Raw genomic sequence first — 18,634 nt, 5'->3', positions numbered from 1 at the left:
CCCCCCTCCGCCCGCTGCAAAGATGGAGCCTTGTCCTGAGGTACCCCTCGCAAGGGTACAATGGGGAGAGGGGCTGCTGGGGCTTGCTCCCTTCCTTTCTTTCCTGGGCAAGACTGAGGAGCAGGCGAGGCTGCGTGATAAAGCTCAAGAAAGGCACGTGAGAGAGGTCTTATTCGGAGAGGCCCAAATTTCTCTTAAATACCAGATGCGGCAAGGCTGAAAGTGCACAGCACTGTTTGCCATTTTGCAGGCGCCGATCTCTAGCTTAGCACAGTTGTTCACAAATACTGGAGTTAGTTGAATACGTGGGAATTACCTTTTTTTTTTAATGTCTACTCAAATAGATCTTGGTCAGTGTTAATCACCTAGCATACACACCTCTGACAGAACTGCCTGGAGGACATGCATGTTTCCAAGGGCCAGAGAAAGCAAGCTTGAGGTTTGTCTTCCTTCTCAGAGCACAAGTGTGCCAAGACTAATTTTTGGGAACGGGAAATGAAAGTTCATGCTAAAAATACTATGTTTAAGGCTGGGAAACGCAAGGAGAAAAAAGCATCCCAACAAAGATCCCAGTGTGAAGCAGTTTCCAAGAGCGGGAGTTATGCTGCAGATGCTCTCCCTGACTAGATAGAGCAAAAGCTGCTTTTAAAAGATGCTATGTTTGGCTAATAGGTGGCATCTCCTTTAATGCTTTTCTCTGTACTGAGAATAAGCAGCAGCTACTTGCATGCTGGAAAACCTTGTGATCCTGGCAGTCGATTCCATGGAAGCAGGACAGTGCTGCTCCTTTCTACATAAGATCCCGGTAAGTGGACAGAGGCGCAGAGGAAGGCAGCACTCGAGGCAGCAACGGTTGGGCCTGCATTGTTGCCACCTTCCTCTGCGGGCACGGCTGCCAGCACAGTGTGTGCCAAGGGATTTGGCTGGTGGTTACTGCGGCTGGAGCTGAAGCCCCTCAGTGTGTCCTGGCCAGCAGACTGGCATATGCAGTGCCCTTCCACTTGGGGATGGCACGCTTGACGCCTACAGTAGCAGATGTAGCTGCTGTTCCAGAGATGCAGGAACTACGTGACAGCATATTTTGGGGTGCTTCAGATCTTTGTGTTCCAAGTAATCAATGGTTTAGCCATTTTGCTACCCAGGGTGCTTGAGGCGGGAACGTGCAGGCACAGGGAGAAGAGAAATCGGTGCCGCCATGCCTTGGCCAAGCTCTACGGGGCTGAACCGCCCATGGCTGTAAAGCACAAAGTGTTGAGAAAGTCCCAGAAGATCCCACACCGTGCATCATGCACTCAAGGGAGGACTCAGAGCTTCTCACAAGAGGCTACCAAGAGTGCCCAACAGAAGCAAAAGAAAAAATGCAATGTTGTCAGGAAGAGGTAATAAATACATCTATTCATGGAGAACAATGCAGCAGTGCAATGTTTTATTGAAAAAAAAAAAAAAAATAATCATCTCACTTGATACCTCAGAAGACTGCATCGCAACGCTGGTGGGCCACACCGTGGGAGAGCCACACTGGGGAGGCCAGCACAGCGCCGGGTGCCCCCCGCCGCACGGGCCCAAGAGCCCTCCCCTCGCACCCTTTGGGGTCTCCCAGCTGCTAACGACTTCTAGCGAGGAGAGGAGAGTTTGCCCAGGTAGGCTTAATGCCCTTCTTCCTACCACAGCATGGTTGGCTCAGTCTGGCTTGTCTCCTAGTCACCTCTGAGCTCCCTGGGGACAGCGGTTTCCTCAAGCACAGCACTTGCTGTTAACCTGCTTTATTTTCCTTTTCTTTTTTTAAAAAAGCCACCCCACATCTTTGCCCTTTTGAAGAGTCCAACGTACGATTATAGTGCAAGAGGGCTTGGTACAAGTGAGCATTACCAGCATGCCGTGGGGGGACAGTCCTCCCCTACAAACACATCATCGTAGGATTAAAAGAACATCGTATCTCCAGAGAGAAGCGGTAGTGGGTCACCATGAAATAGCTTTCAAACCAACCCACTTAAAAACAAGGTCAGGAAAGTTTCTAAACAATCAAATACATTCACTTTAAAAAAAAAACAAAACAAAAAAACATTTAAGAACAAAAACTCTTGAGATGGCCCCTTTTCCCCCCGCCCTCCCTCACCCTGCAAACACTTACATATGCTGCAACTACAAGCTGCTCCTTGACCGGAGGCAGCGAGGAATGACCAAACACGGCAGGAGATGCAGAAGGAACTGAGTTCTGGTGACAGGCACTTAGTGGGGCTTGGGAGGGCAGCAACAGAAGTGTCTCAGGGCCCGGCTCCATCTGCAGCGGGCAGGACCGCTCCACAGGGAGCGCCTGTGCCCCTTTCCCCCCCTCCCAAGACGCCAAACCATGGTTTCCTACAGCAGAGAGGTGAACGCCTGTGCCGGAGACACCGGGCTTCTGGGAGCCACAGGCAGCAGAGGAGTTCAAAAAGAGAAGGGTGGAATGTGGCCATGGTCCCTGTCCTCCCTCTGGCAGGAGGGGACAAGAGGGCAAAGCGCCCTGGGACATGCCTGCAGGAAGTAAGCGGTCCCCTTCCTGCCCCAGCCCATGGTATGGCTCGAGGAAAGCGCTTTGCAGAACGAGAAGGTGGGTGCACACATCTCCTGGTGGGCGTGCAAGCGAAGAGCTCTGCACCTCAGCCGTGCTCATTGGGATAAGGCGTGGAGAGAACGCAACGGAGAATGGCGAAGAGATGCCCTACGGGGATCCCGGCAAGGAAGCAAGGCTTTTGTGCCCTGGCACCACACCAGCATCTGCCTGCTTTAGGGATGCATGAAGAGCAAGCCCAGAAGCTCCCTGTCCAGGATGATCTCCTGCCCTCTAAGCCCGCTTCTGCCCAGCCAGGGGAACCGAACCTCCTGGGAGTGCCACTCCATGAACTCCAAGCTATGCAGATCATCATTAAAAAAAATAAAAGATAATGAGATCTAGTCTCTCCCTTTCCTCCCTTCGTGCTCTCCAGGATTTTGGGGGTGAGCCAAGCCCGAGTTTATGACAAGCAAAGTCCCTCAAGTGAACAGTCCCAGCCTGGTCAAGGTGTCACACGTGGAAAGACAAAGTATAAGGAACCTATTCACAACCTCCCCAAAAGCTGCTCCAGTTCTCCAACAGCCCTGCCACGCCTACGGTAACCCCCAGGCAGCCTCGGCCTCCTCCGAGTTTGGAGACACTGCAGCTGGACACAAGATTTTTTTTTTTTTTTTTTTTTTACATGTGTGCAAAGCACCCCAAGCCCTTTGCTAGCTATTGGTTTGGCTCAAAAGCGGTGCATGAGAACTGTGGCTTCTGTGGGGTGGGATGGTGCCCCACGTGCCCCAGACCCACGCTTGCAGAGAGGATGTGAAGGCTATTCCAGTCAAACCTATCTGACCATCTGGAGATGAAATCAGTGTTAAGGCAGCGAAGTATCCTCTTACCTGCTGGGGAAGCTTTGCTCCTGCTAATATTTTCTCACAGAGGGTACATGTTCACAACCACCCTGCCGGAGGGATTTGAGAAGGCTGCCCAGTTGCCCACACCGAGAAACGCCTACGCTTTGGGAAACAGCTGCCTCCCATTTACCTTAATCCAGGTCCTACCTCTTAAGCCAGTGCAAACTCCTCCAGCTCAGCAAAGCTGATGCTGCTCCCTCCTGCCAACACCAGGCTACAGCCCTGCGTCTCCCAGCCAGTTGGGTCAGGCACGGTGTAGGAAACCATGGTAGGGACATTCACTGGCAGCTAGAAAGGGTGATTGAAAATTCAAGTATGCTTTCCTCAGCGCATGGCCCAAGGCGGGCGTCGGGAACCCCAGACTGGCACGAGGGTTGTGCGGATGTTGTCAACATCCCCACTCGAGAGCATTCTTTGCATCCCACCATCTTCCCAGCTGAATGTCTGTCTGCGCTGGCACCGCGTGGCCATGCAGAGATCCACAGATACAATGTGCATCTGTAAATGCTAAAAATAATAAAAAGTGCAACGACGTCAGCTTCTTTAAAACAATCCACATTGCTCTGTTACCGTCAGAGGAGGGAGGTGTCAAGGGAGCCGGAAAAAAAGCCTAACTGGAACAGTAGATTGCAAATTTCTCACAGCTTGCACATTACAGTGTAACTGTTCCCAAGGAGCCAAAAAGGGAACTGGTCTCTTACTGCTGCAGCAGTCAGGCCCTTCTCCCACACAACTCTCCTGCCTGCACTGCATCCTCCTGCCCTCTCGACAGCCAATCGAGCCTACGGTATTTCTTCACGTAATTAAGGAGGGAGGAGGACGGAGGAGCAGAGAGCGCAGGGGAGGGAGGGGAGGAAAGTGAGCAGGAACTAAGCACAGTCCTCAGGTTTGTGTGAACGATGCCTTCGCCGTAAACAACGGGAAGGAGGGTCAGCCAGCCAGCCCCCCTCCCAGGGCGACCAAGACCTGAGCCAGCCACAGTCCTGGTCCCAAAAGGAGCTTCAGGCTTGGAGTGAACGAGGGAGACCATTCAGCAGATCCACCTCAGAGTGGTTTGTTTTGGAACGTTTTCTTCTCTTTTTGGTTTAAAATGTCACTTTTTTTTTTTTTCTCTCTTCCTCCTATGCCTCCTCCTCCCCCCTAAAGAGAAGCCCCTTCCAGTGAGACAGGGCAGGAGCTGCAGGCGTGGTGGTTCCTGCAAGGCCCAGGAGGCACCGGTCACTTGTGACGCTGAGCCGTCTTCTTCCGTTTCCTCTTAAAGAAGCAGCAGCACCTGGGGCACAAAGGACAAGGCGAGTTAGCCCCGCGCCCAGCACCCCAAGAAGGTTCACCACCACCCCGGGCTTCCCTCTGCTCAGCTGCATGCAACAGCACCTCCGTGCGCCTGGCCCAAGGCCCAGACAGACCTGCTGTCCTGCGGGACAGTCAGCAAGGTCAGCAGATGCTGGTGGATGGTTGACACCACCAGCCCAGACTGGTAGACCAGCAAAGGCAAGTTAGCCACACCGTGTGGGGTCCCACTGCCCAAAGGCTGTGGGTGACAGTGGGCTGCAGCCCCTGAGCGCTGGGCTGTCTCCCTCCCAAGGCTCGACTGGGGCAGGAACAAAAGGAGCCATCTGGGAAAGGAAGTAAACCAAGGATCCAGATGCTCCACTCCCTCTGTCCGAATCCTGGAGGAAGTGGACTGGGACTGTGAGCCCTGGCTGCTCTTCCCAGCTACAAGACACATGGTTTTCACTACCGTTCACTAAAAAGACAAGTTCCAAAGAGATCTCGGCTCAGGGACCAGGTTTCTTTACTGAACCTTTCATGATAACCAGAGCTTCCACCTTGGATAAATCATTCAGTGCCGGTATGCAGAACCCCTGCTTCTTCCCCCATCCGATGCGAGGGAGGTGCACAGCACCCGGGGATTAGGGGAAGCAAGAAGGATGGATAGTGGAGGCTGAGGTGGGGAGAAAAACGCCCATCCCAGCTGAACCGTGAAGAGTGGTGGTTTCACTTGTGGGATACACTGAAAGCAGTCGCCCAGGTTTTCTGGTCCTGCTGGCTTCCTACAGAATTACTTGGCATTTAAGGCATATCTACCTTTCTATCCTCAGCCCACTGTCAGGAATCCTCTGCACAGAAGTGTGTTCTGTGCGAGTTCTGCTCCTGACCTACATGTCTTTCTCCTTCTGCTGTTGCAGCCATCTCCAGAGAAGCCCAGGTGATGCTGAAAGACTGCTTTTTCAGGCTGGTGGAAGGCGTGCCTGGCTAAGCAGCAAGAGCAGATGTGAGTATGCAAAGACCATTTTTTCCTACAAGCATCTTTTACCAACAGCCAGACAAAAAGCGTTCAAAAACGCTGTAACAACTTCTCCAAATTATTTTCCATTGGGTCCTTCGTGGCTCTGAAATGTCAGCATTACACTTCTGTCCTCTCAGAGCTAGAGGAACAGATTTGTTCTCACTCGCACCCCCTGGATGCACAAGCCTTACTATGGGGTGCAAAAGCAATGGGTGACCACCAGCCCCCCATGAGCCAAGCCTGCCAGCACAGATAATCTGCTGGGGAGATCAAAACCCCCTACAACATGGAGATCTCAAACAACCACAACAAGAGGAGGGCCACCTCCCACCACTTGTTCCTCTGGCCTGCATGGACTAAGGGCCAAGGGAAGTTTAATGTCCACTATTTGTCTTTAGGTTCCTAAACAGGCTCAGTTCAGAGGTGAGATGAAAAACACGAAGTACTTGTCCTTGCAGGAACACGGGCTGAGTGACCTGTGACAACTCCATCACTACCCACCTAGCCTGATGTTTGCAGCATGCAGTCTGAAGCACCACCCAACCCAGGCTCCTGCGCACGACTGGCACATTTAACCCCCCCACCCCAGGACTGGGCTTGGATTTTATTGTCCTGCACCACCTGCCATCCTCTCCTGCTTTAACCTGTCACAGTATTTTTCTCCCACAGCAGCCACCTTCCTTCATGACTTGGGCAATGGTGAGTAAGGGGGAGGATGTTATGGGGAGAGAGGATGGAAAATGCACAAGTTATGATTTCGCATGCAGCGGGTAAGGGAAGAAGAGGGCTGAGCAGCACTTGTTTCCTTGGGCACCAAACAAAGGGAGCTGACTAACTTCTGGCTGGTTTTCCTTATGACTGTCTTTTTAGGCTGTTACTCAGAGGTCCAGGGAAGGGTTCAGGAAAGGAAGTCCTGGCAGTTCAGACAGGCAGAGGCAAAACACCAAAATAAAAGAATAAGGCAGGCTGACAATTACAGAACGTGATCTCTCTGCATGCAGACAATGCCCAAGAGAACAGCCCCAGACTACGACATACAGAGAAGCCAGAGATGCCAGAGGTATTGGAGGCAATGCCTATGGAGAGCTGGGCAGAGGCGGTCAGTCTCCCATCCAACAAGGACATTCCTCACTGCACATGGGCTTTGTCACCTCGCTCCATAGCGATTCCCACCCATCAGCCCTCCCTGGGACCTACAAACTCCTCATCCAAGTCTCCACTTGGTCCTCTGCTTACTGGTTACATGGTTTCCCCAAGGGACAAGGAGGGAGGGAACACCTCCATGGGACACCTTGAGACTGGGACACTACAAAACCCCGATAAAACCTTACATATGCCTGAGCTTGGCTTGAAGCAATGCTAATCCCAACCCCTCCACCCCTTCTTTCCTGGAGAGGCCTGTTCACCTGCACCCTCAGCTGGCAACTGCAGTGTTTTTGGAAAGCAGCCATCTCCCATCCACCCTCTCCAAGCAGAGGCTTTAGCTGGGGCTCTGTCACTAACGAGGACTCCACGGCCATGTCTTTCCATCCTCTCTAACGACACACGCCCTGGCCCGTGCTTCTTCAGAGGAAACTCTCCCAGGAAGTGACTAGCCCCCTCCCCTTGATATCCAGTGCAGGGTTTTCCCTTCGTAACTGTCTGCGTGAGGAATTCCTGCAAGATGCTTGGCAAGACTGCTCCCGACTCTGCCCAACTCCATTAGACATCATCTGCTCACGGACGTAACAGTTTGAGGGAGATGGTAAGCCGAATAGAAAAGGATTAAAATCTGTCTTTTGCATCCATCGGTTCAGAGATCAGCCAAATTGCTCAGCCTAATGTGGCCGCTCAGACATAGCCCACACCCTCCCCAATATTGCATGTGGTCCTCAGCATGGTCCTAAAATCAAAACAGCTCTGGGTTGGCTTTGACTTTGTGCCTTTTTAGGGTTTGGTTGGTTTGATTTTGCCAACCCCAGTCTAGTCTGGTCCGCTCCCCCTTGCATGTGGACTGGAGAGAGGGACTCACCACAAGTTGAGCATTTTCAGGCAGCTACAGAGAGTGTAGAGAAAAAACACAGAAAGGAAGAAAGAGCAATTAGTTCACAGAGGTGGGATGAAAGCATGTCACTGCAGCCATGCAAACATGCAGTGCAGACTGGCAGACACACACCATGCCTGCCCACCGCCCGCCCCCCAGCCCTCACACCACCTCTACCCTTGCCATGGCGCCACTGAGAACTGCCATGTTCTCCGGAGTCTCGAGGCCTCCGACAAACACCCCCTTTTTTCCATGAAGGCAGCGGCCCCATGAGGTTCTTCTCTGGGGCTGGGATCAGAAAGAGGCTCTGGGCCACCAGGAGAGGAATATGCTCTTGTCCCCTGCAGCTCCAGCGGCAGAAGGGCCAGATCACGGATCTACGCCTGGGACCTGCCCTTTAGCAAAACCCATGGCTGGGTCAAGAGTTTTATCTCCAGCACACCCCAAAGCAGAAGCATTGCACAGCTCCTCTGCCTGCCGGGAGTGCCAGGGAAAGACCTTTCTGCTATTGCATCTCGTCTCAAAACACAAAGCCCCAGCTCCAGCTCCTTCTAGCTCTTTCTGTCCCACTTTACTGCAGAGCAGAATCCAAAAGTCCTTTGCCCTCCTCATATAACAGGGGATTTATGATCATAGATGCAAGGGAAGATGAAGCCAGCTCTCTCTGTGGTGAGAGGAACAAAGCGGACTACACTTGGGAATTACAAGAGACCCCAAACCTGTCAGTGCAAAGCAGCTTATGCTCTGCTTCCCAGCACCTCCAAAACCAATTTGGGACCACACAAACAAGGGCTGGAGAGAGACAGAACAGTCCCATGCACTGCGAGGCATGGCTTGGGCAACACGGCTCTTGCACACTCCTTTTCACCTGTCGTGACATCTCCCCTGTACACAGATGTGGGGTCTGGACCCTGGCCTCGCTGAACAAGGCGCTGTAGAAACACAGGCTGAAGGTCATCCCATCTTAAAAGCTGGCTTTTCCTTGCATTGGGTTGCTGTATTGAGGACTGTTAAGGGTGGCAATTTGCCCCACCCTAGGAGCAACCCCAAGCCACATGCCCGAGGGGGACCCACTTCAGTCTGACCAAGACAGAGCCTGTGATGCCAAACTGGTGGTCTCTGCAGGCCACACTACCCATATCTAAGAGGAATATTGCCCAATCCGCAAGTTGCACCTCAAGATCTCCTCCACCCCGCCATACTTGATGAGGAGCTTGCACCAAAACCAAGGCTTGCTGCTTTGGCTGGGAGGAGAAAGTTTATCTGTTGCTCAGGCACATTGCTGCCAGGATCATGCCTAGGCCAGCTACCAGCAAGCAAGATCACGCACAAGTGCTTCCCAAGGGACAGAGGAACAGACAGAAGACCTTCAGGATGACCAGCACTGGCTTCAGACTGACGCATACCTAGGGACCTTTTCCAACAACACACCCTTTCTCGCGCCTGCCAGTTTTCCTCTTCGCCCTCCCACAAGCCATTCCTAACAGAAGTTCCCACAAAGGCTGAGACAAACAAAGTGGGACAAGTGACACCAGTGTCATCCAGTCAAATTATAACCAGGCAGTTGGTCAACTTCACAGCACCGACCAGTTCAAAGGCAGCCCCGGGGCCTAATTTACCCCTCACACAGGGAGTGTCAGGATTACACTGTGACCTGCTAGGGTCCTGGTCTAGTTCAGAGGCAGCGAGAGGGTCCCACATTAAGGATCATGCAAAAGGTGACATGATTGTGCCAGATGCAGCACGTGTGCAAAGGAGGCTGAAATGGTCAAAGCAGCAACTTCGTATATCGGTTCTCACTCTTGACCACAAGCTACGGAGGAGAGGTCAGCTCAGAGGGAGCACGCTCTTCCCCACAAGCAGGAGGGCTGCTTCTGGTTTCTCTCGCTCAGCTTCCGTTGGGCTGGACTAAGAGAATTCACAGAAAGAGCTACCAGTCCCTGCAAGAGTTACTTTAGGACCATTGTGGATACCTGGCATCCACTTCTTGCAGCCAGAAATAAAGTGTTAACTTTCAGACCAACAATCTCTTCACTGAGCTGTGCTCAAGCTACTCCTACACTCTCAGCACAAGAGTACAGCATGTTCTCCTTTTGGAACAGGGATGCTCACCGGGATTCCTGAAATCTATTCACATTATTTTGGTATTTGTGCTACTGTCTATCTTGCAATACATGCTCTGAGTAAGAGTTATGTTCTCCAGCCATGACAAGTGTAAAAAAGAAGCAGCAGCAGCAGCACTGAAGGCACCATGCACAAAAGCAGCAATATGCAAGGAAAAGGGCATGGGACACGAGCATCGAGTACTTCACCGCAGGTAAACATCCTCACTCGTTTCCCAGGAGGAGGATTAATGACCACACCAGTGGAAAGCCTGTTGTAAAGCAAACGTACTTAGCTTCCTCCACCACCTCCACCTCCGCCTGTGCTGTTATTGGCGCATTGGAGTGTGCCCCCGTCGGGTCATCCACGTTCAGCTCCCCGTTGGTCGAGCTAACCACCTGAAACACAAATGAATACCCAGTTAATGAAGTCCCCATGCATGTGATGGATCTCCACCCGCCTGGACAAGGGATGCTGTGGGAATGGGAAATCTGTGGAATAACTACTGTTTGCTCCTGTCTCTTTGCACCCTCTTAGCACACTGTCAGATTCCTTGGATGCCTTTGAATCGTGTGCCTGGTTTGGAGAGACCAGCTGGCTCATCCCAAGCAGAACAGCAGGCAAGAGACTGTGTCTGTGTTCACTAACTCACACTCCTGTGCCCAGCACAGGTTGTCTTGTCTTTGGGAGGCGCGGCCACTAGTGTGAAGACTAGTGGACAGCCCTATATACACACACAAACTGTATTATGTTGATTGTTTTCTCCTGACACTTTTACAGGCAAGCGACTCAGTCCTCTTGCCTGCCAATACCATGGGAAGGAGTCACTCAAGAGCCACCAGTGTCTCACCCCTTACACAGCCAGTTTCTGGAATTATGTCCTCACCCAAAAGCTACTGATATGGTCTCTCATCTCCTTTTGCTTCACAGCTGACATTATGGCTTGCTTCAGCATTTCCATTATGGGTATGACCATCCAGATTCCCCAGCTGCCAGCAGCTCTGCATTTGCCAGGAAAGCACATTATTTTCTGGATAATTCATCATTGCTCTATTGCCACGACAACTGCCAAAGAAGCCTGTATGGAACCGAAGTTTGGCTGGCCCTTCCGCACTCCATCTGGAAGTTAGGACAGGCTCCTACATGTTGCTGTGAACACCTAGAGCTGCTCCTGTGTCCAGAGCTGTAACGATGCATGGTTCCCCTCCCACTCCACCTCTTCGCCTTTCTACAAGGTAAAAGGAGGTATCTCCCATGGGGGAGGTTAAGGTGCTACCCAGTATTCCTAGTGGCTCTGTATGACCTAACCACCAGAGATGAAGGGAAGGAAGCCATTGAAGCAGATGTCCCTTCACTATTAAGTGCATCTATCCATGATCGTTTTGAATACTTCAGTTCTACCAGCAACTGCTGTTCCTCCAGATTAAGTCCCATGGCCAGTCTCTGCCAAGTCAGGTCAGGACTCGGCTCATGCGGTTTTCAGAGCTCTCCTCCAGTGACAACCCCTTGGGTTCTCTTCACACACCCCTTCCCAGACTCATCACACTGTGGGCCCACCCAGGTTCTCCAGACCCCCACGCTTCCCACACAACTTTGCAAAACACTAGCACTTAATTGTGCTATTCCCAGTGATCTTCCCACACTTTCTTCAGCTACTTGTTAAATTTCATTTTACAAAAGGCTTTGATTTTCCTCCTCTTTTTTTATGTGCCACCACTTCATTTTGATGTGGCAAATTCAACCATTGCCTTAAAGGAAATGGCCACTCGAAGCTACTGACCTCCCAAGGGTTCAGCATGAGCTGGAGCATCTGTTGAGAAACAACTTAAGCATCTGCAGCCCAACAGCCGTGCACAGCAGAAGATTTCCTGTTCTTGGCTGCAGATAAGCAGAATTTTAATGCTTACGGTGGCACATATAGGCTTGTAAACTGCTCAGGTAGGTAACCTTCCCAGTCAAATTCAGACTAGGACTGCATTATTGCTGTAGCTACTCTGGCAGAGCGCTGTTTGTGGGGAGACACAGCTCACGCTGGCTTTGTTCAAGGAAACTATTCCCCTTACATAAAAAAACATGAATAAACACACCTGCTCTGTACTTACTGAGTGCTGAATTCATAGAATCACAGAATGGTTTGGGTTGCAAAGGACCTTTACAGATCATCTAGTCCAACCCCCCTGCCATGGGCAGGGACATCTTTCACTAGACCAGGTTGCTCAAAGCCCTGTCCAACCTGACCTTGACACTTCTCCATTTTACTGTCTGCTCATGTCTGAGATCAGAGCTATACATCCACTAGTTTCCTCCTTATCTTTCAGTTTCTCTGCTACTTCGTAAAATATCTTTAAATGAAAAAAGGAATGCTGATAATCAAGCCAAAAAACCACTGAATCCAACAAAGTATCGGGAATAAGTAAAAATTTCAACCTAATCTGTATTTCACTCAGGGGCATCTTGCACTACCTGTCACCTCAGCTCAGCGCTGTCCCACTCTAGGCACTAATTCCCATTTCACCAGAGCCAATTTTCAAAGTGGTGTGTGTGGCACTAGAGCCAGCTCTCGCAGGCAAACCTCTGCCAAAGAGTTCACCTTGCCAGCACTATTAGACAGTTCTTCTTTGCTTGAATGACTCTCGCATCTTCTCTCTAGTGCATCCAGCCATCTTAGTCTGACAGTAGCGCAAGAAACTTCCTTAGCGAGCCTGAGTAACAGCCAGAGGTAGGCATGGTTTCATAAACAGAAGCAGTCTTTTCAGGAATTTAAAAACTCAGCTGTAGTGCCACCTTTAATGCTGTCTGGCACTGTTGTGCATCCTCTGCTCATCCACCTTCCACAGTGCAGTCACCCAGAGATCCAACTTGCAGCCACCACGCCCTTACACTGGTGCTGCTCTGCCACTGGATCCATAACTAAAATGCAAATGCACTGGGGAGCAAGAGAACAGGGTCACCACACGCTGCAGTGACAGTTCAGCCTGTGTTCCCTCCATCTGGAGGGAGAAGTGGCTGGACAGCCTGCTCGTACCAGCCATCCCCTGTGCATTTCTCCAGTGTGACACTCCTAGATTTCCATTAAGCACGAGGAATTCAACCAGAACCTCACCTATCAAGCCTGAACTAGAACAGCTCAACTGTTTTCCTAACACTAATGGGGTTTATATGCAACAAACCCTCTTTCAGCTGCTTCTTGCTACCTAAGAGCATCCCCAAGATGGGGATAGAGGGGTGCTTTATAGAACAGACCTGCTATTATACACTCCTTTCTGTGTTCCCTTTGACAACTCTGAGTTCAAAATAGCTCTCAGAGGAAAAGCTTCACTGAAATGGTAACAGCAAGGATGTTGGCCACCACAGCTTGGGTTCCACAAAACCATGGCTTGAGCGTTATGTACAGGACAGGACCAAACTGGCTTGTGAAATGGCTCTCCTGACCACGATGTTACTGCAGTTTGAGGAGAATTCAGGGGATTTAACACAAATTCTTGCATCAGGGCTGTACATATCAGGAGGAAGAGGTACCTGTACTGATCCTCCGTGCCGATCTGCAGCCAAATGAGATGTCAAGTACGACGTATTAGTCTGCCGGCTTGGCTGGATCTCCCACTCCCCTCGGCGATCTGATGATGCCTGCTCACAAATTGAGAAGCACGAGAGAAACAGAAGAGAGGGCAAAAGGTGAATGAGGGGAAGAAATAAAAGGGTGTTTGTTAGTGAGTTAGTTTCTTTGCAAAAAGCAAGGCATTTAAACTTTTAGCTGGGCTAAAATTTCTCTTTACCAAGTGCACCTCATACTTTACTTCAGCGGTCTCTGCAGTAATCCACTGCAGGAGTGGATTTCTTCTCCTCTAGCTGCTAAATGAAGAGAAAGCTCAGATCTATTCAGGAAGTTATTTTACACGGCTTCATTTCCATGGGTTTCAGCATAGAAATAAACACACTGACAGTATGTTAACTTATGTCTGTCAGGTCACACGCACCAGAGCACTTGGCATGGCAGCAAGACTGGATACACAAGCTCGACCTGCCTAAAATACATATTTTTAAACTCAAATTTGCAACATAAAACAAAGCCACATTTTATTTCACCAAAAGCCAGTTCCACACACTGATTCACCTGTACAGTGCAGAAGGAAACATCCACCACACCTGCTTGACTGGAGAGAGGGTTGGTGGCTTTTTGGTTTTCTGCAGAAAAGTAGATAAGAAACTTTTGCTAACAGTTTCTTCTTTATCCCCAACAGATGCAAACTTTATGCAATTTAATTATTAGAATTTTGTTTGTTTTATTAGAAGAACCACTTTGTGCTTGCATGTGAAACTCCTTACAGGTCACCCCGTTTTGATGACAACACATCCAGCATTCACCTAAGACCTAGGAGAGGATCTTAGCGCACCTAAAGCCAACCAACCAGCAAGAGGAACGCTTCCCAAGAGTGGAAAGTGTAGGACAAACAGGTAGATCTGTGCTGGCCTCAGGCCAACAGCTGAGGACATCATCAAGCCTGAAGTGACTGATGAGACATATTTAAAAGGTCTATCCCTGGAGAACGTATAAAAATTTAAGCAAATGTTTCAAAGCTGAAGCACAAGTTTGAAAGAAGAGAGGGCAGAGCAGCAGAGTTCCCCCCAGTGCACATGCACCTGGCAGGAGGGATGCTTAACAGAGACACTGTGGACCTGGCCAGGAAACAAGAGGCTGAAGCAAATAAACACCAGGTTATCAGCAGTGAAGCTGAAGTAGCTAACCAAAGAGAGGTGCACAGGCCCTGCCTTTCCTCAGCACTACTTTGTGTTACTCCCTGCAGCCATGGATGATGAGCCTGAGCCCTAGTCAGAGCAAGAGAAGCCACAGGGCTTAGTGCCACAGTAAAAAAAAGGAAAAAAAAACCCCAAAGACTACAAGCAGAGAAAGACTCAAGAAACCTTTGAATAAACTTCAACACTTACTAGTAAATTGTCACTCAACTAGAGCAGGAGCACGTGCAAAAAGTAAGAGAATAAAAAAAGATGTCTCCTGGGATTTCATAAAACATTCACTATCATTCCCTTTGCATGTGACCTCCGACTCCCTCCTGGAGTAAGCCACGGTGCTGCTCCTCCTTCTAAGCACCCAACAAATCTAGTTCATAGGTACTATTTCCCTAGAGGTGGTTTTGTCCAGGCTCATCCTCTTAAATCTTCTTATTACGTGTTCTTCCTGTCAGCTTGAGATGCTGCTTACCCTTTTTGTACTTGGTGACATTCAAAGGAGAAGCACTTCCCTTGGAATATTTTTTTAATGGCTGGAAGTCACAAGATAATGAACAACTGTAGAATTTAAATGCAGGTTTTAAAAGCTAGTAGAAGACAGATCTTGAGTGCTGCTTCTTCCAAAGCACTATGCCATCAGGTCGCTTGGCTAGCCCAGGTGATGAAGGAGTACCATGCTATGTCAACGTTAGGAGAAGCAAGCTGCTGCCTAGGAGCCTGGAAGCAGTTTCTAGGAAAGACTCTGGTAGCCACAAGAGAGAGATCTTTTCTCTTTTAGCTCTACAGCCAAGTACGTGACAAGCTGGTTTTGTAGTAGGCTTGAGCTGAGCCGCCCAAATCGCAACCCAAGCTGTGACACTGAGGAAGTGATGCCCGTGAAATTTGAGAGCATCAAGTTCCCATTAACACTCATCACCTTCCTACCAGCTACCAAATTACAAGACAAGACTGGCATCTAAAGACAGAGGGGGAAGGGCTCACCCATCTTGGATAGTTAAGTATCTTCACTTCCTAGAAGAAAAAGCTACAAAAAGGAAATCACTCTCTCATCAGTGTCTTTAGTGGCAACCAAATATTATAAAAGAGAATCTGCAGTTATTATACCTGGGGAAAAAATAAGGCAATTAAATCTGGAGATCAAGGCAGTCACTTGACCCAAACCCAGGCCTCCAATTCACTGCTCTAGATGTTTATTTTTTCTACTTTTTTCCTTTAGAGAAATGGTTTGCTCAATACTTAAAAGGAACATCCCTTGGAAGAGAGCTGTTTATGTTTTGGTGAGAAGAAACTGATTTTCTCTGCATACTGGAATATTTAATAATTCAGCATCCTAAGTAACGTTTAGGTGGACAAAATAGGTGACAAAAGCTGCTATGCAATACAGCATCAAGACTAGTTGTGAGGCTCAGAAGAATAAGGACTGAAGGCTGCCTGCATAATATTTTGGGACTAGGACAGATTTCTTTGGGCTACGTACTATAATTTGTGAAATAACATGCTTGAAAATGAAGCCAGGCGTCATTGTCCATTAAAGGAAACAAGATGCCTCATACGTACACAGCGTGAAGGTCTGTTGTCAAAGCGGACCACTAGAGACTGCCACCCAAAAAAGGGGGGGTTAATGCATTAATCAGGCAATATGTTAAAGCAGATTATTTTACTAGTACTCACAAACCAGTCCACACTAATCAGCATGCATAAATACAGTACTGCACACGTGATTCAAACAATCCAGCTTCCTACAAGCAACGCTTCTAACAAGGGGTATTCATCCTGATTGTAGCTGATGGTTTGAGATGTATTCTAGTCTACGTTAGCTGTTCTACCATTCAGAGCCCAGCTGTATGGAACAAGGAAAGCTGAGCCCAGACAGGTTATTACATCTCACACTCGATTCTGCACCCACGAACCCCAGCTTGTGCAAGCTGAGTGGGAGCAAAGACAGCAGACAAGGAGCTAGAACGGCACACAGCAGTTAGAGGAGCAGAGCGAGCCCAGAACCACTCACTGGGAAGTAAGAGCACCAACAGCTCTAGCTAGGAGCCGGCAGTTGGAGATCTACTGAACTTCTGATCAGTTCTGTTAATACAGAAAATCCAAACTCTCAACACCAACAAAATATTACAACTAGAAAGGAAAACATGAGGAAATTCAAATTCAAAAACTGGCAGTTCATCTGGACCACGATGCCCAGCCTCCCCAAAGGACCCTACCCTGACAGTCCTTTATGCTCTGCAACACTCACGCCGTGAACTGGACACCCTGAGAAGGATATATTGCGCATACATGGGACACACACATCCTTACTGCAGCCGCACGGTCTATCGGAATAGGGCACCTGGGGGCATGCTGCCATCGCCACAACTGTTGGTCTACACCACGGTCCATGTGCTGTGAGTAAAAGCACCCAAAAGAACATTGTTGGCCAGACAGGTCAGGTAGTCTGACCAGGCTGGATTGTTGACTTAAACAGCTTACCCACAAACTACAGAAAAATGACCCACTCCAAATTGTACTCCATTTGGTTCACAAACCCGAGGAATTCCACTGGCTGATACAGTATTTCAGCAACCTGTTGCTTTGACAAAATTCTGCTCAAATCACAGTCTCTATATTCAGCAGGAATTGTGCTTGCCATGACCAAGGCAAGAATCAGCCCCAGACACCTCTAATGGTGTACAGCTTCTGCTTCTCCGATCCAAGAGGAATTCAGACAGGTGCCAAACAATGTGGCATTGCTGAAGTAGTTGCGAGCAACGCACCTGATTGCGAAGGGCCTGCTGCGATGGTCGATCCCTATGGACATGGCTGTCTCTTGTTATTGCGGACGTCCCAGAATCTACGTGAACAGATCCTACTGGAGTAGGCTGGAAAACAAGGCATTTGTTAGGATGAAGCCAATGCTGAAGATGCTGCTAGCTCTCTCAATACATGCATGCACAAACCTAACTTGACAGGCTAGCTCCCATCGGGTAGAAGCAGGAAACCGTCAAAACACTGCCCAAAGGTACTGACAATAACCAAGGAAAATTACAGCCAGGGCTATAAAATCCCCGTGATTTGATGGGTATGGGATTTGATGCTGGACACCAGCACCAAACATCTTGTATAAAAATTAATTTAAAAGATATAGTTAGATATCTGTATCGGTGTCACACCACACCTAATGAGTCTCACATAGGATTATTACAACTGAAAATATACAGACTTGTTTTCCTCATCTCATCGTCTTGTCACTTTTAAAAATCATGCTTGCATAGAAACAGGATGTGTTAAAATTAAAGCTTCATCTGCTCTATTCTCACCAAAGTCATAATCCCTGCTCACAACATCAGAATCTCCATAGCAACCACTGCAGTTGTCAGCAATAGCACGCTTGTCTTACAAGGTGCTTTTTATCAATTGCTTTTGTAGTTAAACAAAAATGAGGAGAAAAATCATGATTCACAAAGGGAATGATTTCTTATGAAGATGAATTGTTTTGGGCACAGTAAACATTGGTAAAGCTAAATATAGTTGGGATGGTAAATCACCGGCAACAGTACCAAGTTTAGTACTGAAGGCATTTGATCTGGCACGAGTGACAATTAATTTACAGATGCCTTTGCCATTGCCAGTGTGTGGTGACTGGCCATTAGCAAGAATGCTATCAGCAGAATGACACAAAACACAAGCGACAGGCAGCCAGCGGAAGAGCTTTAGACTTTTCTACCAGATTGCCCCATGACATATCTTTTGGCCAAGGTCGGCTTGAGTATAAATGGCTTTTGATAATAGAAGCAATGCAATGAGATCATGATTATGGTCCACCTGGTGTCATGGAACTGCTAAATAGAGTTTGGTTACTCCCACATTTCCTTGCCATGTGCTATAAAGAGCTGGTTCAGCCTCCAGAGTAGGGTAAACCCCAAGATCTTTTGAGCGCAGAACTGGTTTGCTGTTATTATTCACTGAGCATTCATCAGAGCCCTGCCTAGCTCTCCCATATGTCTTGATGAGAACTCGACCATTAAGGAGGTCTTCCACCGTTCAGT

At 49.0% G+C, this 18,634-nt stretch overlaps 1 protein-coding gene across 3 annotated transcripts in view; it reads right to left on the bottom strand.

The window, feature by feature from the left end:
* Positions 1-3,974: 3,974 nt before the first annotated feature.
* CSNK1G1 (casein kinase 1, gamma 1) overlaps positions 3,975-18,634 on the bottom strand; it is a 104,970-nt gene continuing 90,310 nt past the window's right edge. Inside the window, exons 11-15 of one of the 3 annotated variants that reach the window (XM_010571547.1) lie at positions 17,363-17,467; positions 13,371-13,478; positions 10,143-10,249; positions 7,737-7,760; positions 3,975-4,708 (exon numbers count right to left, since the gene is read on the bottom strand). In XM_010571547.1, coding sequence (XP_010569849.1) covers positions 4,654-4,708; positions 7,737-7,760; positions 10,143-10,249; positions 13,371-13,478; positions 17,363-17,467 — 399 coding nt within the window. In that variant the 3' untranslated portion in view covers positions 3,975-4,653. Of the gene's footprint in view, positions 4,709-7,736; positions 7,761-10,142; positions 10,250-13,370; positions 13,479-13,965; positions 14,037-17,362; positions 17,468-18,634 lie in introns of those variants that run through there. The other 2 variants (XM_010571548.1, XM_010571549.1) reach the window with 2 other exon arrangements.

The sequence above is a fragment of the Haliaeetus leucocephalus genome, unplaced genomic scaffold (genome assembly GCF_000737465.1).
Source record: "Haliaeetus leucocephalus isolate CR32 unplaced genomic scaffold, Haliaeetus_leucocephalus-4.0 Scaffold339, whole genome shotgun sequence".
In the NCBI taxonomy this organism is placed as follows: Eukaryota; Metazoa; Chordata; class Aves; order Accipitriformes; family Accipitridae; genus Haliaeetus; species Haliaeetus leucocephalus.
The sequence above is the reverse complement of the archived record's forward strand: the minus strand, read 5'-3'. Positions and strand labels throughout refer to the sequence as shown.